This window comes from Emydura macquarii, unplaced genomic scaffold, assembly GCF_026122565.2.
Source record: "Emydura macquarii macquarii isolate MOO-44397 ecotype Brisbane River unplaced genomic scaffold, CSIRO-AGI_Emac_v2 contig_2994, whole genome shotgun sequence".
Lineage (NCBI taxonomy): Eukaryota > Metazoa > Chordata > Testudines > Chelidae > Emydura > Emydura macquarii.
The window spans coordinates 3255382-3282801 of NW_027133131.1; the positions used below are offsets into that span (position 1 = coordinate 3255382).

The 27420-nt window shown below is 62.2% G+C and overlaps 1 protein-coding gene across 4 annotated transcripts in view; it reads right to left on the reverse strand.

Moving 5' to 3' along the window:
- The window catches only part of AGAP2 (ArfGAP with GTPase domain, ankyrin repeat and PH domain 2), a 35869-nt gene extending 8897 nt beyond the window's left edge, over window positions 1–26972 (reverse strand). For 3 of the 4 annotated variants that reach the window (XM_067529509.1, XM_067529508.1, XM_067529506.1), the window contains exons 1-9: window positions 24826–26972; window positions 5765–5823; window positions 5105–5192; window positions 3856–3941; window positions 2862–3003; window positions 2360–2494; window positions 1867–1988; window positions 1236–1388; window positions 920–1006 (exon numbers count right to left, since the gene is read on the reverse strand). In XM_067529509.1, the coding sequence (XP_067385610.1) occupies window positions 920–1006; window positions 1236–1388; window positions 1867–1988; window positions 2360–2494; window positions 2862–3003; window positions 3856–3941; window positions 5105–5192; window positions 5765–5823; window positions 24826–26446 (2493 nt within the window). In that variant the 5' untranslated portion in view covers window positions 26447–26972. The remainder of the gene's footprint in view (window positions 1–919; window positions 1007–1235; window positions 1389–1866; window positions 1989–2359; window positions 2495–2861; window positions 3004–3855; window positions 3942–5104; window positions 5193–5764; window positions 5824–24825) is intronic. The other variant, XM_067529507.1, reaches the window with a different exon arrangement.
- Between the last annotated feature and the right edge of the window lie 448 nt (window positions 26973–27420).

The following is a 27420-nucleotide window of genomic DNA, read 5'->3' on the forward strand; positions in this document are numbered from 1 at the left end:
ACAGAGTGGGGACGTTCCAGGTCACCCAGCAGGCCAGTGGCTGAGCTGGGAATAAAACCCAGGTCACCTGGGTCCCGGTCCAGTGCTCTAGGCCACCACCTGCCCTCAGCACCAGGCCTGCAGGGAGACAGGCAGCCAGCGTCCAAGCCAAGACCATGCCTGTGGGTCTTCCAGTGTTCGGCCCATGCTGTGGGTGGCACGGCCCCACGCCTCAGCGTGGCAGGGTCTGCCACCGGTGGGACGTTCCCCGCATTCACAGTCTGCACGTGGTCGCCAGTCGCCCCTTGCCCGCAGTGGCTATTTGGTGCCCGCACCCGGCACAGGATCCGAGAGCCGGGCACTGCAGGGCGCTGGCTGCCTGCACCCCCGCCTCCCCAATCTCGTCCCATCCGCTCTGATGGGGATGGAGCGGCTCAGCCGGCGGATTAGAGCCAGCGCCGACTTCAACCTGGGTATCCGGGCAAGCAGGGGCCCTGGGAGAGGGCCTCCGGGAGGGCTAGGGGGAGATGGAGACAGCGCTTGCCCGGCCTAGCGGGGTGCAGGGACTGCTCCCCCGCAGGCAGAGTCAGACGCCGAGCTGGACACGCAGGATGCCCCGGCGGCTGAGCGGAAGCCCCCCCGGAGCTGTGTGTGTTACCCTGGGGAGCTGGCGGGTGTGGGGGTGAGTGTCCATGGCGGTGTGGATGTGTGTGCCCAAATGCGTGTGTACTGGTGTGCATGTCTGAGCATTTGTCTGGGCGGACATGCACGTGCCAGGGTGTGTGTGGCGTGTGCCGGGGTCTGTGTGCATGCGTGTGCCAGGGGGTGTGTGTGCACGCCATCTCTCTCCAGGCTGTGGAGCACCCCTAGGGCCGTGGGAGGGGGTTGTCAGGTGCCAGGGGCCGAGGGGGCCTGGATCCCGGCTGCGCCTGCGTCTCACCTGTTTGATTGGGATGCTGCGGCCGCTCCCCGTGTTGTCCCCTCTGCTGTCCAGGCTTCTCTTCTCCGAGTCGCTCCCCCGGCGGTTCTGCAAGGCGACAAGGAGCCTTCCGCAAAAGGAACCCGGCCCCAGGGCGCACTACTGCCCCGACCACAGGGGGGCGCCACCGAGCCGGCTGGGATCCAAACCCCACGCGTGCCGGTTCGTGGCTTCAACGCTCGGCGGTGCGTGGCCGGGCGGGGGTGAGGGCTCACAGGGAAGGGTACCCGTCGGACATGCCCGGGCGGGCGCTCCGGGGAGGGCGGGGGGGACTCACCGTGAAGAGGCTGGTGCGGCGTTTGGCCCCGCGGTGCAGGGAGCTGGGGGTGCCGATCACGGCCGAGGCCTCGCTCCGCAGCTCCCGGTGGCTGATGTTGGGTGTGGACGGCAAGGAGGAGGAGTAATCGCTCGTGTGGCCTCCATTGCTGGCCTGGAAAAGAGTCCCGGAAACCTGGGGTCATCCGCTGCCCGTGGGCCGCGTTCCCCTGGGGTCACGGAAACCCTCCTGCTCCGGTGGGCCAGGCAGTGTGACGAGCGGGGCGTCAGTGTGGTTTAGGGGTTAGGGTGGGGGAGGCTGCAGGCAGGACTCTTGGGTTCTGTCTCCAGCTCTGGGGGAGCAGTGCAGCCTAGTGGTTAAAGCAGCAGGGACTGGGAGCTAGAACACCTGGGTTTTATTTTCTGCCTACATGCCCCACACCTCCCAGGGCCAGAACAGTGCTTGTCCCGGGTTCAACGGGCAGATGGGACAGGCCTGGACATTGAGGTGCCTTTGGGGCTGGATCTGGGCCATCGCCGGCTCCGTGCAGGGGGCTGCAGGCCTGGTGGCGGCTGGGGAAGGGGCGCCCCTCGGGCAGTGGTGCCCCCTGCCGGCAAAGGGAGGCGCTGGCTGCCGGGGCCTCGCCCCATACCTGCCCAGGGTGGATCCCGCTCACCGGGGTGGAGGCGGCCGAGTGGCTGGGGGTGCTGGGCAGGGACTTGCAGGAGGCCAGGAGCTGCTGCTGCTTCTTCAGAGTCACGACCTTCTGGGTCACTGGGAGAGGAAGGAAAAGGTCACGTGAGAGACAGGGAGCCACGTGGACCCCCCGGGAAAGAGCCCAGCCTAGCCCACTGCCCAGCCACACCGACCCGCCGGGGGAGAGTTGGCCCCAGCCATGGCCACACGGACCCCCCAGGGGGACAGATCACCCCAGCCTCGGCCACAGGGACTCCCGGGGGGACAGATCACCCCAGCCTCGGCCACAGGGACTCCCGGGGGGACAGATCACCCCAGCCTCGGCCACAGGGACCCCCGGAGGACAGCCTGTCCCAGCCATAATCACAAGGATCCCTGACCCCTGCGCCCCTGCGGTGCCAGGCTGCCCTGCCCCAGGGCGCCCTGGCTCCCCCCACCCCGGTGGTTACCTTCGCTGAAGACCCGGTCGACGTTGAGGCCGTAGGTGGCACAGGTCTCGTAGTACAGGCAGCGCTTCATGTCGCCGCAGAGCGCCCGAGCCCGCGGGTCGTCAATCACCCGGGGGTTGGTGGAGCTGATCTTGTCTGGGGGGGTGGGAGGAAGGATGGCCCCGGCTCAGCAGGATGGATGGACGCCAGGGTGGACAGATGCCAACCAGCTCCTCGCCGCTGCCTCACCTCCGGCAGCCAGAGGAGAGCACCCCTTGCTGGCCCCCCGACCTGTGCTTTAACCACTAGGCCCCCCTGCCCTCCCACAGCTGGAGATAGAACCTTCCTGTGTTCACAGCACCCCCAGTGGCCCCCGCCCCCTGCTGAGCCCCCTGCCCCACCGCCTGCATCCTGCCTGCCTGCAGCAAGCCCCCACTGAGGGTACAGCTGTGCCATCTCCCGTCAACGACTCTCGACCCACTCCCCTCCCCGGGGTGCTGGCCCTGCCCACGCCCCGCCTCACCCTGCGTGCCCACGAGGGCCACGGCCACCTCCGAGGAGCTGCGGTAGCTGGTCAGTAAGTTGTAGTACTGCGAGACTTCCTGGAAGCTGGCTTCGTTCTCCAGGCTGAATACAAAGATCACGGCATCCACCCAGCTGGCAAACTGTGTGGGGGGGAGAGAGTGGGAAGAGTGGTCGCCCCATCTCAGAAAAGATACTTTGGCCTTGGCAAAGGCACAGAAAAGGGCAACTGAAATGCTGAGGGGTGTGGAACAGCTTCCATGTGAGGAGAGATTAATAAGCCTGGGACTTTTCAGCTTGGAAAAGCAATGGCGAAGGGGGGATTCGATTGAGGTCTATAAAACCATGGCTGGTGCGGAGACAGTAAAAAGGAAGTGTTATTTACTCCTCATAACACAAGAACTAGGCGTCACCCAATGAAATGAACAGGCAGCAAGTTTAAAGCTAACCAAAGGAAGCATTGCTTCACATAACGCACAGTCAACCTGTGGAACTCCCTGCCACAGGATGTTGTGAAGGCCAAGACTATAATGGGGCTCAATAAAAAACTAGCTAAGTTCCTGGAGGACAGGTCCATCGGTGGCTATTAGCCAGGACGGGCAGGGGTGGCTGTTTGCCAGAGCTGGGAACGGCCGATGGGAGGGATCACTCGAAGATTCCCTGATCTGTTCCTTCCCTCTGAAGCACCTGGCCCTGGCTACTGTTGGAAGACAGGACACTGGGCTGGATGGATCCCGGGTTTGGATCTCTGCACCGGGGGGAGGGGTCCCCGGCACACAAACAGGGAACCCCCCATCGTGATGCCAAAGCTGCGGGGCCGTCCCAGGCGTGGAGACACCGGGAGCCAAGGATCAGCAGCGGGATATTTAGCACCTGGGAGCGGCCTGTACTCTGCAGTAGGATAGAGAGATAGGTTCCCACCCCCCGAGAGGATGCGAGACTCCAGGCTGCAGCTGTATCGTTATGCCTCTCCGAGGTCCCCCTCCAGCCGTTACCTTGGCATCTGGGGCGCCCGCTTCCTCTCGGATCAGTAGGAGGTGATTTTGCCCATCCACCATGACTTCCTTCTTGAACTGTCCACCTAGACCCAGAGAGAGAGGGGGAGAGAACAGGCGCTGAGCACGCCCCCCTGTACCCCACGGCCTCTGCCTGCCCCCGGGTATCCGGAGCTCGGCAGGTATCGTCCCAGCGTTCGGGGAGAGGGGGCTTGCTCAGGTCACAAAATCAGCACCCACGGTGACGCAAAGCTCAGGTTAATGGTCTCTGCTCAGGGGACGCCCAGGGCTGGGACAGCCGGGGGCTGTGGGTCGGGAGTGAGGGGCATCGGCAGAGCTGTCCGTGCCACGCACTCGCCAGCAGGGCCCATGGACCGCAGAGCCCAAGAGGACCTTGGAGGCCGAAGCACTTTCCAGCTGCGACAGGGCCAGTTGCCGGCCCTGGTGACTTAGCCCTTCTGTCTAGTCTGGCTCTGAACAGTGGCCGGGGGAAGCTGGTATCAGCTCTTTGTGCCCGGCCCTCTCCTCCGCCCGTCAGCTGCGCCAGCCTCAATCAGGGCCATTGTTGGCAGCTTCTTCTGTGCCAGCAGCTGGGCCAGGGCCCCGCACTGCCCCCACCCTCCGGGCCCGGCAGCAGCTTGCCATTAGGAGAACGAAGGGGTGGGAGATGGGGATCGACAGAGCCATCCCGGGACAGCTGGGACAGAGCCAAGGCAGGGCGCGGCCAGGGGAATGCACCGGACGGACGGGGCTGTCTCCCATGGGGCTGGTGGGAGGCAGCGGGAGGGGGTCTCGGGGAGAGGCCAAGGCGTCCTGTGGGGAACTGCCCAGCCAGGAGAAAATCCGAGTGTGGCAAAAACTAGGCTGCGGGGCACGTTCAGGCCCCGGAATGACACGTTCTACCCCGGAACTGGCACAACCTGGCCATGGGAGGGGCACGTTTCGGCCACGGAACCAACATGATCCCGCCACAAAACCAGCACGGTCTGGCCACGAAACGGGCGGGATCTGGCCACGGAACCAGCACAGTCTGGGCACGGATCCAGCAAGATCTGGCCACAGAACCAGCAGGATCTGGCCATGGAACCAGCGGGATCTGGCCACGGAAGGGGCACTTGCTCCGCTCTACTGGCCTGGGTGCCAATGCCCATCCTGGTCACGGCAGGGCCATAAAGGAGAGGAGCAGCCCGAGGAAGGGCCAGGCCGGGCGGACGGCTCCGTGACCCCCACCAGCCCCCCAGGCACTCACTCTCAGCTGGCTCCAGACCCAGGTAGGAGCCGGTGAGGAAGCGATGGACGAGGGCCGACTTCCCGCTCTTGGTGCTCCCGAGGACGCCCTGCGAAGGCAAAGGGCAGAGGTCATGGCAGGTCACACTCGGTCCTGCTGGGCATCATCCCCCCCTCCCCCGACCCCCTTCCCGGCCCTTCCACTCCAGTCCCACCAATGCCACGCCCACCACAGCCCCCAAAGAGTCACTGGCCAAGGCTTTGAGCCATTGCCCAGCCTGGCCTCACGGGGGGCAAGAGGATCCCTTGTGTCTGCGGGAGCCCAGAGGAGCTAATATGCTCCCCCATGCACCCCCAATCCCTCCCCCCAGCCCTGGTTGGGAAGGCCCTGGTGGTCTCTGCAGCCCCCCACCGTGACTGGGCTGGGAGCTCCACGGGCCTCTGGGCTTGGGCATCTGAACTGATGCCCAGCATCAGCTGCCAGGCAGTGAAATGGGCTAGCAGGGGGCTGCGGGGGGTGGGGGAGGTGGGAGTGAGGGGCACCGGCAGAGCTGGGGGCTGCGGGTCAGGACTGAGGGGCACCAGCAGAGCGGGGCGGGGGGAGCCCAAGGCAGGGCGTCACTGGCATAAATCCCATGTTTCCCGCCCGCCGGGTGGCCAGGCGGGGCAGTGAGACACTTACCACTCTGAGCTCCGGGACAGAGCGGCTGAGTGTCCATTCCTGGCTGTTCGCTACGGCCTCTGAGGGGGGAAAGAAAGGGGGGCATGAGCCCTAAAGAGCTGCCCGTCCTGCACCAGGCAGCTCAGTGCCGTCTACGGAGCCCCCACCCGCTGTGAGGAAGGGACAGGGAGCGAAGGATCCGGTTCTGGGGCTCCCCTCGGCAGAGCTGAACCACCGGGGAATTTGGGGGCGCAGGGCTCGGATCTCAGCACCGAGCCCCGAGGCTGTGATCCCCAGCCCAGCTGCTGCGGGACGCGGTATGGGGCCAGCCATCAGTGCCAGTCGCCTGGCCGGGCAGAGCCACCTCCACCCCAGAACAACAAGCGGCTCTGTATACACTGGTGGCAGGGCAGGCAGCCGGCACCGGGCCCTGGCAGGAGCCGTGTGGGCACAACGCCGCCCGAGAGGAGAAGGACGCGGCCTGATGGGAGTGAGTCTTGTGACGGGCCGGGAGAGGAGGCGGGAGAACAGAGGGCTGGCGTGAGCTGACCGCAAGCCCGGGTGAGGGCAGCGAGGGTGTGGATCCGAGCAGGGCAGGTTTTGTGTGTTCCCTGTGCCAGCGACTGGATACTGGAGTGACAGGCATGTCAGAGACGCTGATAGATACGGAGATGGGTCTGTATGGGGATGGATGGAGGGATGGGTCTCTATGGGGAAGGAGAGAGAGATGTGCATGGGGATGGATGGATGGAGCGACAAATGAATGTTGTGTGTGCACACGCGTTCGTGTGTGTGAGCACGCTTACAGCGCACGTGGCCGCAGAAGTGCCGAGGGCACGTATGTGGGCACGCGTGTGAAGACGCAGGCAGCATGGAGGGATTGATCGGTTGCGTGAGCGAGGGTGGGCCGGTGCACAACACGCATGGCTCAGGCGTGAGCTGTGCACGCGCGCGTGTGTGTGTGTTTAACCCTGTCCCGGCTGTGCTGGCGTAGCTGTACCTCCCCACAGCCTTTGCTGCGCTGGGCTGATGGTTTTGTGCAGTGGCCCCCGGGCCCCATTTGCTGCCGAGATGGAACCGCCAGGCCCCTCCCGCCATTCCTGCTCCCCCGCCAGCTGTGGACGCAGGCGGTGAATCGCGGCTGGTTCTCTGCCGCTGCCCAGCTGATGCACCGACAGGACCTGCTGCCGTGTCCCGCTGCACCCGGGGGAGGCTGGCTCTGCTCGATTTCCCACGGCACCTCAGGCAACCGGCGGGTGCCAGGCCTACGGGGCTCGGGGAAGGGTGGGCTGGGGATGGAGGCACGAGCAGCCACTCACGACCACCCTCTCGACCGGAAGAGCCACGGCTCCCCAAGCTGGCCGGGACAGAGTCAGGGACAGGAGCCAGGCCTGGGAGGACGCAATGGGGATCCGAGCGCCGCTGGCATCCGTGGGCCTGGCCCGCCCCTGCCTCTCACCTCGAGCCCGGCTCGACCTGGCGCTCTGGTGCCAAGGGGCCTCGAGGCTGGCGGCAGGGGTCCGGCTCAGGAACTGCCGAGCGCTCCCCCATCAGGCCAAGGTATTGACCCGGTCCCCGGCAGGACGTGGAGGCGGGGTTGTGCCAGCCGCGGGATGGCAGGGTCTGGAGCCTGGGTCTTTACGCTGGAAGCTGAATGGAGCCCCCGGGGCGCCCGGGCTTGGAGAAGCCGCACAGAGAGGGCATTGAAAGAGGGGAGACACTGGGTTATCGATGCCCCCGCAGCAGGGGGCCGGGGGGTGGTGAGAGGCCTGGCTGATGAATGTCCTTTCTCCGCCGGTTTGCCCTGGCCCAGGGCATCTCTCTGCAGGGCTCTGGTGCCGGTCCCCGGGGGAGGCTTCCCCTGGGGCGACTCTGGGCCCAGGCTACGGCCGGCGGGACAGGCCCCGCCACGGGCTTCGCCCACCCGGGCTCCACGGCCCGGCCCGGCAGCACGAATCCCTTCTCTCTGCGTTACCATGGAGCAGTTGCTTAGCAACAGTGCCCAGCGCGTTGCCGAACGACCCTGGCGAGACAAGGACCAAGGCTGCGGCCCCGGAGCCGTGGGCGTTTCCTGACAGCCGGATGCCCAGGGTGCCACCTCCCATGCAGGCCCCCAGCGCCACGTCGGACGGCTGCCAGCAGGTGCCAACCTGATCCAGCCACGTCAGCCGATGCCATGAACCCAGACGGCCACTTCAGCCAGCCCCGCGTAGGGGCTCCTTTCACTAACGCGAGGGAGGATGCTACCCGCCCCTCCTAAGATCCTAGTCAGGCATGCCCTAGGCGATCTGTGTCAGGTTCCCAATACCATCCTATCCGAGCACCTCATGCCCTTCAGCTCGCCCGCCCCCGTGAGGTACAGGGAGTATTATCCTGTTTTAAAGATGGGGAAACTGAGGCACGGAGTAGCTAAGTGACTTGCCCAAGGCAGCAGAGCAAGGGCATTGAACCAGCTCTCACCACTAGGCCATCCGTCCTTCCCGGGAAGGCCTTTTTCCAAGGGGCCCAAAGAGCAGCCTAAGTCCCAATGGAAGCCAGTCGTGTGCCTAACTCCCTTAGGCACCTCTGACTGTGCTGCAGGGACACAGGGACAGATGGGGGGGCAGGAGACCAGTAAACTGCCCCCTCCCCTTTTAGGGAGACACTAGAAAGCAGGCTGAGTGAAATTCAGGCTGGTGGCACGAGACTAGGGCACTGCCCGAGGGAGAGTCACGTCTGCAGCCACTCAGGGGGCACCGGGCCTTATTTCTCGCTCCCGGCTGGAGCCATCCTACTCCCGGGCAGGGGCGAGAGTCGGGGTTTAGCCAGCGAATCCAGCGAGGCCGTGATTGCCCAGGCAGCCCGAAATTCGCCCTCTTCTCCCGCTCAGCGCCTTGACTTGGTGATTGCCCCGCGCAGTAAGTCGCAGCGACAGGCTTGGCTCTCTCCCCGGGCTGACGGCCGGAAAGGCACCGCTGTCTCGGGTTGTTATGTAAGCGCCGCTCTGACAGACGCCGCCGGCTGGCACTGCGTTGTGCCGCCCCGGCCCTCGGGGATTGCGGGACTCCAGCCCCGAGAGCTGAGAGGAGCAGACGCGGGGGAGACGGGGCAAACGCCTCCCCACGCCCTTCTGCTTCCCCACACCTGCAGGGATGCAAAATCCGGGTAGCAAGCGGCCTGTCCCGCAGCTGGGAAGCTAAAGGGTTTCGGGTCAGCCACAGGGAACCCCTGGGCTCGGGACCGAGCCACGGACACTGCCCTATATCCGTGCCCAGACATCAAACACAACACCGGGCTCGTAGGGTGCCGGGAACTCCCCTTCACCCTGGCACACAGCCGTCAGGTGATAGCCTCACAGATCATTAACGTCCGGCTGCCCTCCATGCCTCTGCCCGGCTTCTATCACGTTCCAAGGGCTGCTTGGCACGAGGGAGAGACGGGGCCGTTCGGGTGATTCCCAAGACGCAGGGTAACTAGGTGCACTGGGACAGGGCTGGGACCTGCGGGCACCCACTGGATTGGTCGTGCTTGGCTGGGTGCCTGAAGCGTGTGGCTGATGGTTCCCCGGAGACACCCCCCCTCCTGATCCCTCCCACTTAGTGCTAACGAAGGAGAATCCCGGCACCAACGGGAGCAGGACCGCCAGCGAGAGCACAGTGAAGGTCCTTAGAGGTCTCTGCCCTGCAGCTTCGCTGCGAGGCGGGGGAAAGCAGTGGCTTAATATCTCACCCCTGACAGGGCCGAACAATCGCTTTGGGGCGGAGAGCTACAAAACCCTCTTCCTTTTGCACCACCTCGGCCACCGCCTCCTTGCTCCCTTTTCTCGACAGCCGGGCCCACGCCAGGACGAAGAGTCAGATTTTTACAAGGGCGCGGCCCCCAAAAACCAGGCCTGAAATTTGCACTAGAGCATAGCCCCCACCCCAGCCAGTTTGCTGCACTCTTCTGCTACTGGACTATCTCAGAGGCATCTGAGGTCCTTTGAAAGTCAGGCCCCCGATCGGGTGATGGAGAGCTACACCGCCGCCTGAGATCTCGCCGGCAAGGACGCCCAGTTTCATGCCGTCACCTGGACCCTTTGGTGCGACGGCTTCTTCCCCCAACAGGGCATTCCAAACGCCGTGGGCCTAATTCTCCGTTGCCCCACCCTTTCCCCGGTCGCTAGCCCCAGTGCAAATCGCTGCCCCGCTGATTTGTTCTCCCTCTGCCCGGAACGATGCTGGATCGAGGGGCCCCGCCGCCGGGTGCCAGGCGGGCATGTGCGGACTGGGCAGGGCGCCTGCCATGTGCCCACGCAGCACTTCAAACTCGTGCAAAGGGGCCTGGGCACCTTGATCCACGACGGTGACCCCAGGGGGCTGCAGCTGCTTCCCCACCCTAGCCCGCAGGTCTTGCCTATGCTGCTGGTGCAACGCTCAGCCTCCTATCGCTGGGCAAAGCCTGTCTCAGCACCAGTAACAATCCTTCCCGGCGATGACATCATCATCCCTCCCGCAGGCTGATTGGTGCCGAACGGCTCACCCCTCACAGCAGCAAATCAGCTACCCAGATCCGGGCTGGGCAGGACGGACTCAGCCCCTGCCATTGGCCCATCAGCTGCGGCCTCTTGCTCCCAGCAGCTGCCAATATCTGATGCCTCTGGGGGAGAAAAGCCCAGGTTGCACCTGGCCAGCAATGCACTGCTGCAGATGGCAGGGGGGTGGGGTGGGGATGGATTCCTTCCTGACCCCCCCCATCCCCCCAGGTGAGAGATCAGTACAGGACCTGGAAGATGAGATCTGAGCATCCCAGCCACAGCGAGACAAATGTGATGAGCTGGCAATGAATGAGCCAGCTGGCTTTGCGTGCCAGCCATCGCCCCGCCGGGTCCAGGTCCTCATCACAGGGCGAGCTGGCCCTTTAACGGGGGGGGGTCCAGAGTTAGCCTCCTTCCCAAGCGAGAAGCGGTTCAAGCCAGTCAGTTTAGGGCCAGGGGCCTGCCAGGATCAGCCAACACCTGGCCCAGGTGCGGCTAAGCCCGCCTCCCCTTAAAGGGCCAGCGCCCCCTGTGACAGTCCTAATCAGCCATTCGTGGTCACGAGCTGCCACAGCGACAACGCCAAGGGCAAAGCAGGGGAACGGCCCCTGCTCTCCTGAGGATGCTCAAGCCTGAGATACATTAAAGGGCTTAGGCCCCGCGCCTAACTCCCATTGAAACCGATGGGAGTTAGGCGCTTACCAGTGAGGATCTGGGCCTTTGTCTCCCTTGCTCTGGCGTAGCCGGGAGGGAAGGAAATCCTCCAGCCGGCTTGGAGGGCCCGTCGGGAGAGGAGCTGCTGGCCGACCGGCAGCTCCTGTCAATTAAACAGCCAAGCACGGCCATAAACAAAGCCGGCTCAGTGAGCCGTGAAATCAGGCTCCCCAGCCACGCAGCCGACAAAGCGGTGCCTGGTGTTGAACAAGCATCGTCTGGCGCGGGACGGGGGCAGCCCAGTGCCCGCCTCACAAAATCCATCACCGCGCTGGGCACCGGGGCTTGCCGGCCGCCTCAGAGAGGGTCCCCCTGGGCGAGGGCCGAGGGAGATCAGTGGGGAGGCGGGGAGGGTTCGGTAGCTTACCCAGGCGCTGCCCAGGGTGTACCTTCCTGGGGACGTGGGCCCAGATCCTCAAAGATATTGAGGTGCCTACGCCAGGACCTGGGTTTTGGCTCTCCAGGGTCGTCAGGCTGGCATCGAGTCACGATCAGAAGGGACCAGTGTGAGCGTCCAGGTTGACCTTCCAGAGCCTCTTCCCCAGGGATTTCCGCACCCAGCCCATATCTGGTGGGCGAGCTAGAGCATGTTCAGACAGAGGCTGGGATCCTCCAAAAAGCAGCTCGGGCACCGGCTGACATCCCTTGGCTCCAGCTCTCCGGGACTTTCAAAATCCCCGCCCTACATAGCTCCTACCAGAGCCCACATTCCAGCAGACGCACGGTGCTGAGACTCGGCCAGGTGGGCGCAGCAATGGAACGAGCATCTGAAAGCCCCAGACCTGCCAGGTGTCACACCCCTCTGCCCCAAAGGCAGGCAGCTAGCCCCCCATTGCACCCTGAATGCCGGAACCGGGCACCCCTGCGCCGGGCAGAGTACAGGGAGCTGCCACGTGATGTGCAAGCGGCTCCGTGGCGGATGGAAACAGACAGCGCCCCTCCGCAATCCCTTTCTCCCCCTCGCTCGCTCCGTCTAGGCCTCCCGCGTGTCGCTTGGCCCAGGCTGCGGCGTTTGAAATGCCAGTCAGCGGGGATCAAAGGGAAGCCTGGCTGTTAAAAAACCCGTCCGCCGTGAAGAAGACATCTCTTATCAGCACATCCGCGCACAAAGGGGGCTGGGGGAGGGGGAGCAGATGCAGGGCATCAAAAGGATCGGTGCTCAGATGCCTGGATGTTTCCTTTTATACACTGGATCTGCCAGGCAGGGATGGCCAGGACCCTTTAGCCGCACGCTTGTGTGCCCCTCGGGAGGCGGCAGAGACCCCCTGGCTCCTCGCATCCCGGACAGTCCATTGTCCCCCATCTGCCTGCAGGTGGGGTGAGCTGCAGAAAGCGCTCCGAAGTCGGGACGTGGACCTGGGGCCTGGCACTGCTCTGCCAACTCGTTCACCCACCCAAGCAAGGGGTTGCCCCCGTGACGGAGGCCATCACCCGCCTCTGCTATCCTGCTCCATGCTGCTCTGCTGCTGGTTTCCTCTTATTCCTCTGCTTCAGGACCGGCTCCCCAGGGCCGTGCGGATTGCTGCTGATTTTACACATCTTGGCTGGATGGGGCACTGTATGTCTTAGCAACTCTTCAGGGCAGGGGTCCAAGGAGCAGTGAGATCTAGTGGGGAGGGGTTCTCACCTGGGACTAAGGACACAAGTTCTGTTCCTAGCCCTGCCGCTGACCTTGGGCAAGCTGCACCGTGGCTCTGTGCCTCAGTTTACCAGCCTGTAGTCTGGGGATAATGATTCTTCGCTCTTTTTGTGACGTGCTTTGAGCTCGATGGATGAAAAGTACTGTATGTCCCCCCAAAAGTGATTTGTGCCTCAGTTTCCCCTCCCACTCATTGCTATCTAGACCGTGAGCTCTTGGGAGCGGGGCATGTCTCTCACTTTGTGTTTGTACAGCACCTAGCACAACGTCCCGTCTCCCCCACTAGCTGTTACCGTTAATACATCTCAGTATCACCAGAGGAGTTTTCCCATATTCAGGAGTCTTCACCGAAAAACCCAGCTGAGTTGCTCTGGACTTTCCCTGTCTCTGCTCACTGTGGGACAGGGGGTGGCCTTCTTTAGTCAGAGGGCATTTGCCCTAGACTAGCCCTTGGTTCCTTCCTGCCCAGGAGCTCCCAGCTCTGTTTATCACTGTGGTGTGGAGAGATGCTAGAGGCCACCCTCGGAGGAGTCACCTTAGATCCAAAGCCAATCACAGGCCTCGTTAAAGCCCGCTAAGGCACTGCAAAGAACAGAGACCCCCGTCCCAGGCACGGCCGCACAGGCAGGTCACAACTGGGCTGTGTGAGCTCAGGGGGTCTCTGTGGGGAGAGGAGATACAGCCGCCTGTGGGCCCTGGAGGCTGAGGAAGCCAGGAGCTGTGAGCAGGTCACCGCGAGACAGAGCTCTTTGGGCACGGAGCCTGCCAGAGGGCAGACCTGGGGATTTCGGAGCAAGGAAGCTGCCTGCTGTTTTTTTTCTTCTGCTGCGTTCAGGGAGCGGGGACTCTGTCCATCTTGTAAATCAGCCGGGTGGCTCCAAGGACAGACCTGACTCAGAGCATCCATTCCTCCTGCTAATGGAAACCACCCAGCCAGGCCCGGCAATCGGCTCTGCTGCTCAAGCCAAAGAGGTGAGCTGAACTGGTTCATCCCAGGTCTCACATAGGACGAGTGGAGGGTGGGCAGAGCCCCCAACTCCCAGTCTGCTACTCTGCCCACTAGGCTGCACTGCCAATATCACCCATGAAGGCCGCTGTGATAGCGGATGGGCTGTGGAAAATGACAAGTGATAACCCTGAGACCCCCCATTACCAATAAGAGGGAATTCAGGGACCGCACAGCACACGAGGGGTTGATGAGAAGGTGTTCAATAAATACCAAGCGTTCTCAGAGCCTACGAATTAGTTGCTTGATCATGGCTCCCATTCGCGCAGCGACGCCAGGACTCAGCTCCACAGCTGAGCTGAGCTTGGCGGGGGCTCAGCTGGGCCAGCGGGGGTGCGTCTGAGCAAAGCCAGGGAGAAGAGGCGTCGGCTGTGCCAGGCGCCCGCTGGAGAGAGAGCGCGACGGGTCTGCCACAGCCCTGGAGGCGGTGACGTGCGGCGGGATCACTCACTGGGCAGGCTCCTCCGTGCCCAGACAGAGCACGGGCTGCTGGCGATGCCCGGGGAGGGATTGGCACATGGCTCTTACAGGAAAGCCTGAGATGCAGCTGCAAACAGCTGGGCATCCCAGGTACCAATCGGGCAGCTGGCTGGCAGGGTGGCCAGTTCTAACCCTTCCCCCGCACAAAGCGTGCCTTGGCCCGGAGCAGAAACAGGGTTTTTTTTGCACGTCACGGCCTTCATCCTAACACAACAGCAAGTGACTGGGTCCGTGCCCGGTTCTGCCTACGCTGCCCTGCCCTGGGACTTTGGGCAAGTCGCTGCCCCACCCTCTGCCTCGGTTTCCCCTCTCATGCCCGGTCTGTTGAGGAGCCCTGATCTCAGGTGGACTCGTTGGGTGCTGCCGTAAATACGCAGAAGACCAACAGCACTGTAAATGTGAGACCGGAGTATAGCGCACAGCTGAGTGCTGATCCCCCTGTCCAGAGAAATCAGCGCTTAGGAGCCTCGTTGATCTCAGTGGGAGAGTTCGTGGGGAGCAAATGGGGGTAAAAACCCCCCTCCCCGGCTCCCCAGTTTGGCTAGCTTTTCCCATCTGGCGCTAGCAATGTGTGTTTGTGATCAGGCCCCAGAAGCGGGGGGAGAAAGGCGCTTCAGAGACACAATATCGGATGATGACGGCTCGTTTCAGAGATGAGACATAATGGTCAACTTCCCAATCCGAATCAGCCGCCAGGCGGCTCATTAAGACGCTGGGATCTGCCAAGCGGTGAGACCACAAACGCGGCTGATTGCAGAGTGAGGTCAGAGGTAATTTCCCAGCATTGTCTCCTGTCATCCTCTCTCTGGGCATTATTAACGCATTTAAAAAGGAGGGACGGGAGAGACACTCGGTAAACGGGAGCTTGGGCACCCATGAGTGCTTTTGAGAAAGGCATCTGAAAAAGCATCCCAGTCCAGTGGATACCACTCTGGCAAAAGACTCCTGTTTTCCCTTCCTGGCTTTGTGCCTCAGTTTCCCCTCCCGCCCTTCGTCTATTTTGACCGTGAGCTTTGCAGGGGAGGGGCTGCCTCTCACCCTCCATCTGTGCAGCCCTGATCAACAGGCCCCTAATCCTGGTTTGGGGTGTCTGGGTGCTCCCGGGATGGACCTGATAGTAAGTAACTAGCATTCTGAACACCGGAGGGCAAAAACAGCTATGCAAACGGCTTGCTAGAGAGCTGGTTTGGAAGCAAACAGGAGGCGTGTCCGGTGCCGAGAGCAGGACTGGCCTCTGCTTTTGTGTAGGCCGGCGACGTGCAAATTTCCCAACCACAGCTCTGCCAAGGGGCCTCCCTGCCCCCCGCCCCGGCTCTGCCGGTGCCCCTCAATCCCAACCCGCAGCCTTCTGCGAGCCCATCCCTGGGCTGCCTGCGTACCCATCTCGGCTCATGACCCTCTGTTCTGACCCACAGCCCTCTACGTCCCCGCCCTGTGCCTCAGTTTCCCCTCCCACCACCGTGTCTATTCGGACTGGGACTGCCTCTCACATCAAGGGCCCGGATGTTGTCTGAGCGACGGGCATGACCTCGTAGATACCCAAGGCTGGCGTCGCTAATTACAGGCTCGTTGCCAGGCTCACTCTGAGACCTGGCCAAGGAAGCGACGCCCTCCCCGAGGGGCACAAACGCACTCCCCACCCCCACCCCCAAGTGTACCTGACAGGCACCAGCAGGGAGGTTGCCATGGTTCCCCTCACGGGGATCTCAGAGACCAGACCCTGCCGGCTCAAGCCAAGCGTGGCAGCATGGACGCCCCATGCAGGGGCTGAGCCAGATTCCTCGCTAGCGGCGAGACGGTGGGCAGGCAGCTGGCAAGGGTCGGACCACGGCGGCCACTGGCACAGACAAGAACCGAGGGAAGCTACTTCCTTGCTTTGGCCGCTTTCCCACTTGCTCCTGCTCCATCCTCCTCCCCCTTAGTCCTGCTCGGGTTGCCCGGGAGGGAACCGTGTGTGCCTGAAGCCGGATGATGACCGAGGGAAACTGATCCCCGAAAATCTCCTGGCCCCGGGACAGCAGGGCAGCTGGGACGGCAAGACCCCAAAGGCCGAGATCTCTGCTGGTTGTGGCTGCACGGACCCACAGTGCAGCACGGAGCGTAACCGGCTATCCAACTGGGGTGGGGGAGAAGGTGGGGGGATCCTGCATTGCCTAAGCAGCCCCCCCACTTCCCTCCATCTGCAGCGCCTGGGATGGAAACCTCCTGACCCCGGCCACGCTGCGCTGAAATGCACACCTGCTTCGAGTGAACGGGGCCCCCTGGAATCCAAAAAGGCCCCTGGCGTGCGGGCATGGGGCCGCTGTGGCGCCCACTCGGCGGGCACCCAGGTGGGCGAAGGGGCGGAGCAGGGAGGCCGCGTGGCGTCCTGGGGCAGAGATGCGGGCAGCGGGGGAGCAAGCGCTCCTTCCTCCGATGAGGCTGCGACGCCGAAGGGGAGCCGGGACACGGGTGGCAGCCCAGCCCACCCCGTCCCCGCCCCGGGCAGTATCTCAGCCGCCTCCCGGGGATCCCCGCGGGGAGGGGCTCAGGGACTGAACAACTGGAAGCAGGAGTCCACGCTGCCCCTGCCCCGCGCGTAGGAGGGGCGGTGAGGTTGTGGCCCTGCTGCCTGCCCTTCACCGTGGCATCTGGCCCCGCCTTTCCCATGGCTGTGTGGTGGAAGCAATAAGGAAAGCCAGCGTCCTCCAGGGAGGGGGAGTGACCGGCGCGGACACCCCCTTCTCGCGTCCTTGGGGACTCAGCCCAAAGTCCTCCTTGACTCGTGCCCCGATCACGGCCCATGCAGCGCAGGTGCCCCCCATGCGCTCTCTGCCCCCTTCCTTCTCCGCCCCTGCCTCCCGCTGCGTCACTTCGCTCCTCCAGCTGGCCCCAGGGTGCCTCCTGGCCCGGTGCCCGGGCGCGGCGGGAAGGACAGGAGCACCCCCAAGCCAGGCGTGGAGCCTTTAACAACCCATTATACTTCCTGACAGGGGGAGGGGGCGGGGAAACAAACAGCATCTCGTCAAATTAGACTCAAAACGCAAACTGTGAGGGAGCAAATCCAAGTGGAGCCTGGGGGCGCCCACGAGAGCTCTGGGAACACGAGCAGGCGTCTGTGCCATGGGGGGGTCTGCTCTGCTGCTCACAACAAGCAAAGCACCTCCAAAGGGGTGGCAGGGGAAACTGAGGCACAGTGAGGCATGGGGGGGGGGAGGACATACTCAGCTCAGTGGCAGAGCTGGGACTAGAATGCAGGCCTTGCTGTTATTTTACTGCGGAGGGTGGGGCAGATCTAAGTCCCTTCACCGCTCAGCGCCTAAGTTTCCCGTCCCCTGCTTTGTCTATTTAAACTGTGATCTCTCCGGGACTTGGACCATCTCTGGCTATGTATGTACATAGGGCAAACAGAGTGCCCCTCACGCAAGAGAGAAATAAGGACGACCCGTGGAATTACAGACCAGTCCGCTTCACTTCAGTACCAGGAAAGATAATGGAGCAAATATTTCAGCGATCAGTTTGCAAACACTCGAAAAGAATAAGATGGTAAGTAACAGGCAGCATGGATTTGTCGAGACCAAATGGTGTCAGACCAACCTCGCAGCTTTCTTTGACAGGGTAACAAGCCTCGCGGATGGGGGGAAGTGGTGGCTGTGGTACTTTATAAGGCTTTTGATACCGTCTCACGTGATCGTCTCACAAACACAGAAGGGAAACACAACCTACTATAAAGTGGGTGCACAAGTGGTTGGAAAATCCGTCCCAGGGAGTAGTTCTCAGGGGTTCACAGTCAAGCTGGAAGGGCATATCAAGTGGGGTCCCGAGGGATCAGTTCTGGGTCCAGTTCTGTTCAATAGCTTCATCGGTGATTTAGATAATGGCACAGGTGGTGGAATCTCCATCTCTAGAGGTTTTTAAGCTGCGGCTTGACAAAGCCCTGGCTGGGATGATTTAGCTGAGGTCAGTCCTGCTTCGAGCAGGGGGTTGGACCAGATGACCTCCTGAGGTCCCTTCCAACCCTCATCTTCTACGATTCTATGACAGAGACTACGCTGACAACGTTTGCAGATGATACCGAGCCGGGAGGGGCTGCCAGTGCTTTGGAGGATAGGATGAAAATTCAAAATGATCTGGACAAACTGGAGAAATGGTCTGAAGTAAATAGGATGAAATTCAATAAGGACAAATGCAGAGTGCTCCACTTAGGAAGGAACAATCAATTGCACACACTGTGATGGACTGGGACTAAAACCATTTAAAGCACACTGGCTAGAGCGCCACTGGGCCCACGTGGTGGGAAGGGGGCTGGGAGGGGGAGCAGCTGCTGGGCTCTGCCAGGCCCAGCTGGAGGGCCTGATGAAAGTCTTCCACCACAGGCCAACCGGCCCACCAGCCCTTGAGTGCACCGGCCCCTCTGGCATTTGCCAGAACTGCCAGATGGCCAGTCCGCCCGTGTGCACACATACAAACTGGGAAATGACTGCCTAGGAAGGGAGGGATCCGGGGCTCAGAGTGGATCACAAGCTAAATATGAGTCAACAGTGTCACACTGGTGCAAAAAAAAGCAAACGTGATTCTGGGCTGTGTCAGCAGGAGTGTTGTAGAAGAAGTCATTCTTCCGCTCTGCTCCGCGCTGATTAGGCCTCAATGGAAATGTTGTGTCCAGTTCTGGGCGGCACATTTCAGGAAAGATGTGGAAAAACTGGAGAAAGTCCAGAGAAGAGCAACAACAATGACGAAGGGGCTAGAAAACACGAGCTGTGCGGGAAGCTTGAAAAAATTGGGTTTGTTTAGCTTGGAGAAGAGAGGACCAAGGAGGGACGTGATACCGGTTTTCAAGTACATGAAAGGTTGTTACAAGGAGGAGAGAGAAAAATTATTCTCCTTAACCTCTGAGGGTAGGACAAAAAGCAAAGGGCTTAAACTGCAGCAAGGACGGTTTAGGTTGGATATTAGGAAATGGCAGGGCAGTTACGCACTGGAACAAATTGCCGAGGGAGGCTGTGGAATCGCCGTCACTGGAGATCTTTAAGAGCAGGTTGGGCAGACACCTGTCAGGTATGGTCTAGATAATGCTTGGTCCTGCCTTGAGTGCAGGGGACTGGCCTAGATGACCTCCTGAGGTCCCTTCTAGTCCTACGATTCTATGTGCAGCGCCTGGCACAATGAGGCCCTGATCTCACTTGAGGCCGCTTGGCGTTACTGGATTGCACAAAATAACAACAAACTCTGCCAGATCCAAGCCCCAACCATTGGGCTTGGGAATGCCAACGCACTTCCCTTCACCTCCCTCCCACCGCCAAAGGGGCTGGCACAGAACTCAGCGCCAGGGAGAGCAGGGTTAATCGCAGGTGATTTCACCGCACGGGCACGTTACTCCCGTCAATCCGGACTCTCAGCGCCAGCACTGCCACCCACACACCTGCTGCCCCCCGCCCGCCTGGCCGAGCTGCTTCCCACGCCTGCCCCTCACCTGCCCCCCACCCCCGAGCTGCTCCAGCTCTGCTGAGCATCCTGGATAGACACCGAAGAGCAGCTGGCGAGAGGTGAAGCCGAATTTCAGACGAAGCTCCGTGGCGGCCAGCCAGCTCTGGCTGGGGATTCTCCGCCAGGGAATGAGCAGCAAGGGAAGCCGGGACAAAGCCCCGGGGAACGCCCTGCAGGGGGAACCTGGCATGGCCCCAGGAGTGGGAGTCAGTGGGTACTTCCCATTCCTGACTTCTACGGGCCAGATCCCGGCGGGGGTAAATTGGCATCACTCCATTAGAGTCAAGGGGTCAGATCTCACCCCCTGCAATTGGGGCACGTTGCCCAGGCTCCGCCCCTGAAATCGGGGTGCGCCACCCCAGGCTCCCCCACAAATGGTGCCCAGCTTCGTCTGGTTCCTGCTTTCATGCCAACAGCTTGGCTCAGCTCCCATGAGCTGCCGTGCGGCTTCTTAGCCGGCTGCCCGATCTACTCAGGAGCCTGCGACTCCCATGGAAAATGCCCCCGGGCCCTCTCACGCCTTACACAAGCGGCTCGGCGGCGGGTTCTCCTGCCTTAGCTGGTGCCCAGGCGAGCCAGCTGTCAGAGATGCTGGATCTGGTCTGGCTCCCACCGAGGCTTCCCCAATTTAACCCCATCCAAGCCTGAGCTCGAGTCTGACGAGCCAGCGCCTTACCCGGCTACAGGTCACCACTAAGGGACAGGAAGGGCTGCCCCCATCTACAGCCCCTGTTACTGAAAACAGCCTGAGCCGGGACACAGGACAGAACTCAGCTCTCTTAGTCATTAACCTCCAGAGCAGTGACCACTAGGCAGCACTGCTGCTCCGACACATCCACTGCCCTGGTATACCGCCCCTGTGGCAGGGGTCAGGGAGAAACCACCAGGGGGTCGAATCAGAGCCAGGGACTGGATTTTCCATTCTGTGGGAAATTCTATATTGGGGGGGGGGGGAATTCCACTCGGAACAGGACGAAAGCAAAACAATTCGGAAATTTCCTGTGAAAAATCATTCCAAAAATGTCCCTCTAACAACAACCCCCAAACCACTCGTTTGGGGCTTGGCAAAATATTCCACCAGACTAAAATCAAAACGTTTCCTTTCAACGTCATCACGAAAGAGCTTCGGGGTAAAATGTTTATCGTGGAAAAAAGAAAATTCTCCATGACAGACAGTGGGTGTGAAAGGAAGGTGGCAACCCTCCCTTCCGAAAACGGCGAAACAGAATGTTCTGAGCTCATCGAACGCTGTTTTGCCCATTCCTCCCCCCGCCAATGAAATGGGATGGAAATGGACGCATTCCTGTGAAACGACCATTCTGCCGGGATGCTGTCGCTAGCCAATCTCAGACGGGAGAGAAGGCATCTGGTTTTGAAAATCAAGACTGGATGTTTTGCTGACCGATCTGCTCGGGGGATTCTTCTAGGGAGGCCTGATGGCCGGTGTTACCCAGGAGGCCTTGGAATCGAGGAATCTATGAAGACATTTTCCGATGGAAAAAGATTCCATCGGAAAATTCCCAACCAGCCTCCTGGATCGCTGCCCGCCCCCCCCCGGTGCCACCTTCCCACACCTTGGGAAGAGAACAGCTTCAGCTTTTGCTCTTTCCCTGCTCCCTCGATGTCCGACTGGCGGGACCCTCTGCAGAAAGCCGGCCGGCTGCCCCCTGCCCCGCAGCTGGGATTTGAACCCTGGCCGGAGGCTGCTGCGTTCGCACACGAAGACCTCGGCAAATTGCACGCTGGCTCTGCTGGCCCCGTGCCCACCTCCTACTTGTGTTAAGCGCACAAGGACGCGGAGAAGGAGAGGTGTTGGGGGATCCAGGAAACGAGGAATAAAGGGAGTGAGATGGTGCTGAACCCCTGCCCCCGTGTGCAGAAACCAGCGTTAAATGACCACCCCGCTGCATGGCTCCTCGCCCTTCGCTCAGAGCCCGGCTGGCAGCCACGGTGGCTTTGCAACTACCTTGTGTTTTGCATCCTGCTGCCTTCAGTGACACCCCCCCACACACACACACCTCTGATCCCCTAGATCAGGTCTGCCAGCAGCCAGGGCCACATCCCAACCCAGCTCACCTCACGGCCTGTTGACACCCCAGGCCACGGGGTCTCCCAGGCCACTGACGGGGCCGGGGGAAGGATGACAAACCTTTGGGAACGAATTTGCAATTCCAGCCGGTGAAGATGCCTCCCTCCCAGATCTCCAGGGCAGGGATCTGGCCCACACGGAGCTGGGCTGACTCAGTCATCCCAGCCGGAGGGAAAATGGAGATATCTAGAGCCCGCTGTTCATGCAATGCTTTCTACAGGGCAACAGCAGCCTGGTAATGTCCAGACAGGACATTACACACCACAGAGCGGGGCTCTTTTCTGTTCTAGAGATCTCACCCACTTCCACGGCCCCCGTCACCTCAGTCTCCGGGCACTGCACAGACTTTAATGCATTATCCTCACAACGCCCATTTTTACCAATGAGGAATTGAGCTGCAGATCCTCTAAGGTGCCTAACTCCCATTGGAATCAAATGGGAGTAAGGCGCCTCAGTCCCTTTCAGGATCTGGGCCAGAAAGACTAACAGTTTGTCGACAAGGGCAATTGGTTGCTCTAACTCTGCTGGTAGAACTCGCCATGCGAACCCCCTGGAGTGGCTTTAATCTGGAATAATTACTCCACTTTGGAAGCTAATAATAATAGCTAATCATTGTATTCTGTTCGTACACTGTGCCCATCACCCTGGCTTCTGAGTAAGACAAGGGGCCTCTTTTATCACATCAGACCCACAGACAAAGGGAATATTTTAATCAAACTACATTTCTGCTTAGCTTTCCCGGTCTTTCTCTATACCCCAGCTCGCTGTCTTGACTCTGGAAAGCAGACTTTCCTTTCCCGTTCCACTCCGCTGTTTTTCCCGGCCTCACCCTTCTCTCTCTCTCCTCAGACTAAAGCCTCTTAAAATATGTGAAAAATAAAATTTGCAAACCCACTTTTTATAAAGATGTTTTACAGGGTTTTTGCAAAATTTCAGGCAGGCTGTCGAAAGGACGGGGGCAGGGTCAGGACGCCTGGGTTCTAGTGCCAGCTCTGGGCGGGGAGTGAAGCCTAATGGTCTGAGATCCAGGTGGTGCCTGCATCCTTGGAGGATAGAAAGCAAGTACAAGACAAGCTCTGGGTCGGCACTGACCTGCGCTGGGATTTCAGGTGTGTCTTTTCCTTTAGTGATGCAGCGCTGGATTGTGAGACAAAAGTCTGGAGGCCCCCTCAGACACTGTATCCCTGAGCCACTGGAGTTACCTGCAGTCAGTTGCCTGGAGGATGAATGTGTGTGTGTGTCTGTGTGAACTCCACAACAGGGGAAGGGTTGTGTGTGTATTAACCCTTTGCACCTTCCCGGTGCCCTGCAGTTCCGTATTGTTCTAACAACAAGGCGTCAGGCGTGAAAGCGGCCATGGGCTCGCACGGCAGAGCGACGGGGCGGATGGTCATTCCCGGTTGCTAAAACACACCTGGCCTGCAGCTTGCTGAGCCGATTATTCTTCCATGGTGCAAAAAGGCAGTTACCAGCACAGCCCCCTCCCACCGCTGGAAAGAAGTTGTCCTGCCCCCCACATCCTCCACCCCGGCCATATTCCAGAGCATCCACCCCCGTGCATTGCTTGTTAAATGATCTGTAATATTGGCCGGGTTATGAACCCGCCCGGCTACCATCACAGTTGTTCTATGGTCAATCCAGGCCGCCCGCGCGGTTCCCACAGCCGATCGTGCGTCCCCTTCCCGTGGGAGACGCCCAGCGGGGGAGTCGATGTGTGGTATCCACCTCCCAGCCGGTGGAACGTTTCCTAGGTGATCCTTCGCTATCTCACCGCGGAAACTTTCAGTGCCAAACATGGACTTGGGAGGGTGGATGGAGGGAGAACGTTCCTGGCTTTGAGAGGCGTCTCCGAGCAATCAAAGCAGCAAAATCCTAGCACCAGGAATTTCAAGGGGAGAGCAACACAGGATAAAACCCTGGGGACGTCACATATTCGCCAAGCAGCCCATCCCCAAGGAGCAGAAGGTCCCACTTTCTGTGCTGGCTCCATTAATAAATGGCTAATTAACAATGAGCCGATGGGTCAATAAATGGCTAATCCATTGCCGTGGAGTCCACCAGGTCAATACGCCGCGTAGCGGCACCTAGAACCCGCACTGCCCGGCTTCTCGCCCCCTCGGACACGTGCTGCTCGTGCCAACCGCACAGAGACCGTCTCTACGTCTTGTGTCTGTACAGCACCCAGCACAGCGGGGCCCTGGGATGTGGCTGCAAGACTGGCCAACCGTCAGCCTTTATTAACCCTTTAGAAGCGGCGCTTTGACGCAAAACGCCACCTGCCCTATTTCGAGGCGCGAACGCTGGTTTCCAGCCCTGGTGACCGGACGTTCCTGACTTTGCATTTCTCCTCCAGGAGCTCGGCGCGGCAGTTCGGCGGCACCATTAGGCGGCCGCCCGCGGGACTGGGCTGACACACATGGCACGGCACCTCTTGGATTTGACAGTATCAGAAACCTGCCTGCACCGGCCTGGCCAAAGTGTCCTCCTCTGCCTAGGGAGATTCCCCAGGGAGCAGCTCTGGAAGGACCAGGCTTTCTAAGGAGGCGTATCCTTCGCCAGAAAACCCCAGTCTCCATGACCGACACATGCACGCAGAGGAGGCTCTGTGTTCCAGAGGCTCCATCACACCCCAGATCAGAGCTGCTGGGAACTCCTCACCCAGGCTTGCACTTGGGACTGTCCCGAAGGGACGGGGCAGGGTCTGCGTCATGCCCAGGGGAACTGTGGTTTTACTAACGAGACTTGGCCCATCTCGAGCCTCTTTCGCCGCGGCTCTCCAAGCACCAAATCCTCCTTAGTGGCCCCTCCCCAAGCGGGGCCGGTCACCCCATTTTACCAAAGGGGAAACTGAGGCACAAAGGAGGGATGTGACTCACTCAAGATCATCAGGGAAATCTGGCAGATCTGGTACTAGAACCTAGGAGTCCTGGCTTCCCAGCTCCACCAGCTTTAACCACTAGACCCCCATCCCCTCCCTGAGCTGTGAGCTGGGAAGAGAACCCAGGAGTCCTGGCTTCCAGCCATCCCCCCCGCATTCCGATCTTTCTCATAACTGCAGAAATAATCCAATACCACACCCAGATCCTCTCCCCCCTCCTCGGCTTTCAAGTCACCCCCCAAACTCCATCCCTCAAAGCCTCCCTCGAACCCCCTCCCCAGCCCCCTCGTCTCCCCGGCCGGTGGCCGTACTTACTGGGCGATGACCCCTTGGCTTGCTCCGGGCTCAGCAGCTCCCTGCTGCCCAGGCCCCACCCGGGCCCGGGGTGGGTGGGGGTGGAGGCCGGGCTCTTGGTGAAGATGCCGCTGATGAACTTGAGCATCTTGCGGTCCCGGGTGGAGGCCCGGCCGCCCTCGCGGCCCCGCTTCAGCCCCCCGCCGGCCTCCGAGGGGCAAGGGCCCTCGGCCTCCTGGGGCAGGTCGCTGTTGTCCAGCGTCTTGCTCTTGCCTTTGCGCGGCGACATCTTGGCCCTGGCGCCGGCTCTGGGGGCCCCCTCGCCACCGCCCTTGGGGCCCCCCTTCATGCGCCCCTTCACCTCGCTCTCCGGCCACGAGAGCCGGTTGGCAGGGCCCCCCTTGTGGGCGCCTTTGCCCGCCTTGGGCTCGCAGCCCATCTTGACGCCGCTGGTGGTCACCGTTTTGAAGGGCTTGTTGCTGGCCAGCCGGAGGCGCCGGCTCCCGGCCGCCGGGTGAGGCGAGGAGGCGCCAGGGCCCAGGTGGGAGGAAAAAGAGGAGCCCCCGGCTCGGCCGCCGGCACCCTCGGGTGCTCCAGGTTCCCGCGCTTCGGGACAGCCCCAGCTAGCATGGCTCAACAGCAGTTTTCGGCCTGGAGCCGCCGTGCTGGAGGAGCAGCTGGTGGTGTGGGGGGGCAGCTCTTCCTGGGGGGTCTTGCTTCTCTCGCCTGGCACCTCCAGGGTCTCATTCACCCCTGGAGCCGCTGGTGCCACAACGGCGTCCGGCTTGGGGGGCACAGCTGGGGCCGCTGGGAGCAGAGCAACGTCCGGCTTGGGGGGCACAGCTGGGTGCAGAGCGACGTCCGGTTTGGGGGGCACAGCTGGGACCGCTGGGTGCAGAGCAGTGCCCGGCTTGGGGGGCACAGCTGGGTGCAGAGCGACGTCCGGTTTGGGGGGCACAGCTGGGGCCGCTGGGTGCAGAGCAGTGCCCGGCTTGGGGGGCACAGCTGGGGCCGCTGGGAGCAGAGCCACATCCGGCTTGGGGGGCAGAGCTGGGTGCAGAGCAGCGTCCGGTTTGGGGGGCACAGCTGGGGCCGCGGGGAGCAGAGCAATGTCTGGCTTGGGGGGCAGAGCTGGGTGCAGAGCCGTGCCCGGCTTGGGGGGCAGAGCCGGGCCCGGCTTGGGGGGCACAGCTGGAGGCGTCAGGGTCTGAGGAGGCTCAGCCTTGGGATCCGGAGCTCGGGAGTTTTCCGCCGGGGCTGCCCAGAGGGCGAGCAGCCGCCCGGCGCTGTCCGGGGAAGGGGTGGACGAGGGGACCGGGGTCCGAGGGCTACTGGGCGACAGCTGCAGGAAGTAGTCCCCGGGGCCGGAGCTGCTGGTGCTGATCCAAAGCGCATCCTGCCGGTGGAAGCTCCTCTCCTGCCGCTTGCTCTTGGCGCCTTCCTCCGGCCGGGGCCCCTCGCCCTCCCGGCCGGCCGTCACCCCGGAGAGGCCGGGGGCGGCCGGGCTGGGGCCGGGCTGGGGGGCTCCATCTCCCGCCCCCTCCTTGGCCTGCTCGTCCGCCGGCGGCACAGACTCGAGCTTGACCAGGGTCAGGGAGATCAGGTAGGTGGTTCTGCGCTGCAGGCTGGCCCCTCTGCTCATGGGTGCCCGGGGGAGCGGACCGCCCCGGCAGCGCCCCACATCGGCCCCCGGCAGAGCGCCCCCCGCTTCCCGGCCGCCGCAGAGCCGGAGAGTCCCTAGCGGGCCGTCGATTCCGGGCCCGGCGCACCCAGGAGGCGGCGAGCGCAGGCAGGGCGCGCAGCTCCGCGCATCCCCCGGCGGCTGGGGCTACAGAGCGGCCGGCGGCGGCGAGCCGGGGCGCATCCTCCGAGCTTCCTACAGGCGGGGCCGCCCCGCCGGAGGCCGAGGCGCCGCGGCTGTCATCGGCGAAGCCTCCCCCCTTCCCCTCCCCGCCGCGGCGAGGCGAGGCGAGGCGAGGCGGGCTCAGAGCAGCCCCCGCTTGGCGGCGGCGCCCAGGCAGCCTCGGCGCGGCGCACGGGGCCCCCCGGGCGTCTCCGTCCTCCGGCGCGGGGAGGCAGGTGCCATGGTCCGGGCGCCTTTGGAGCCGGGCGTCCCCCGCGGCTGGGCGCGGACACGCGTGGGGGGTGTCCGCAGGGACGCAGCGCGGTGGGCCCCCCCCCTCCCGGCTCCGGGCGGCGCAGGGCAGCGCCCCCCCCCTCCTCCTCCTCCTCCTCCTCCGCCCCCGGCGCCGGTCGGTCCGGAGAATCGAGCCGCCCGCGGGCCGAGCCTGCAGCCGCCGATGGGGGCGCGGGGAAGCGACTGAGCCGCTGAGAGTTGGCCCCGTGGAAATCCACAGCCCCGGCGAGGCGGGAGGCTGGGCTGGGCACGGGGAAAACCTGGGCTGGATTCACCCGGCTCGGGAATCCCGGGCCCCACCTCCCAGCCCGGCCCAAGGAGTTAGTGCGGGGGCGGGGGGGGGGGTCGTGATCCCCCGGCAGAGAGGGCGCCCTGCAGCCTGGCCGGGGGGCAGATGGGCCTGGGCGCTGACCCATTAAGCTGAGAGGAGGAGCTGGAGGGGCTCCACGTGTGTGTGTGTGTGGGGGGGGGGGACGCTC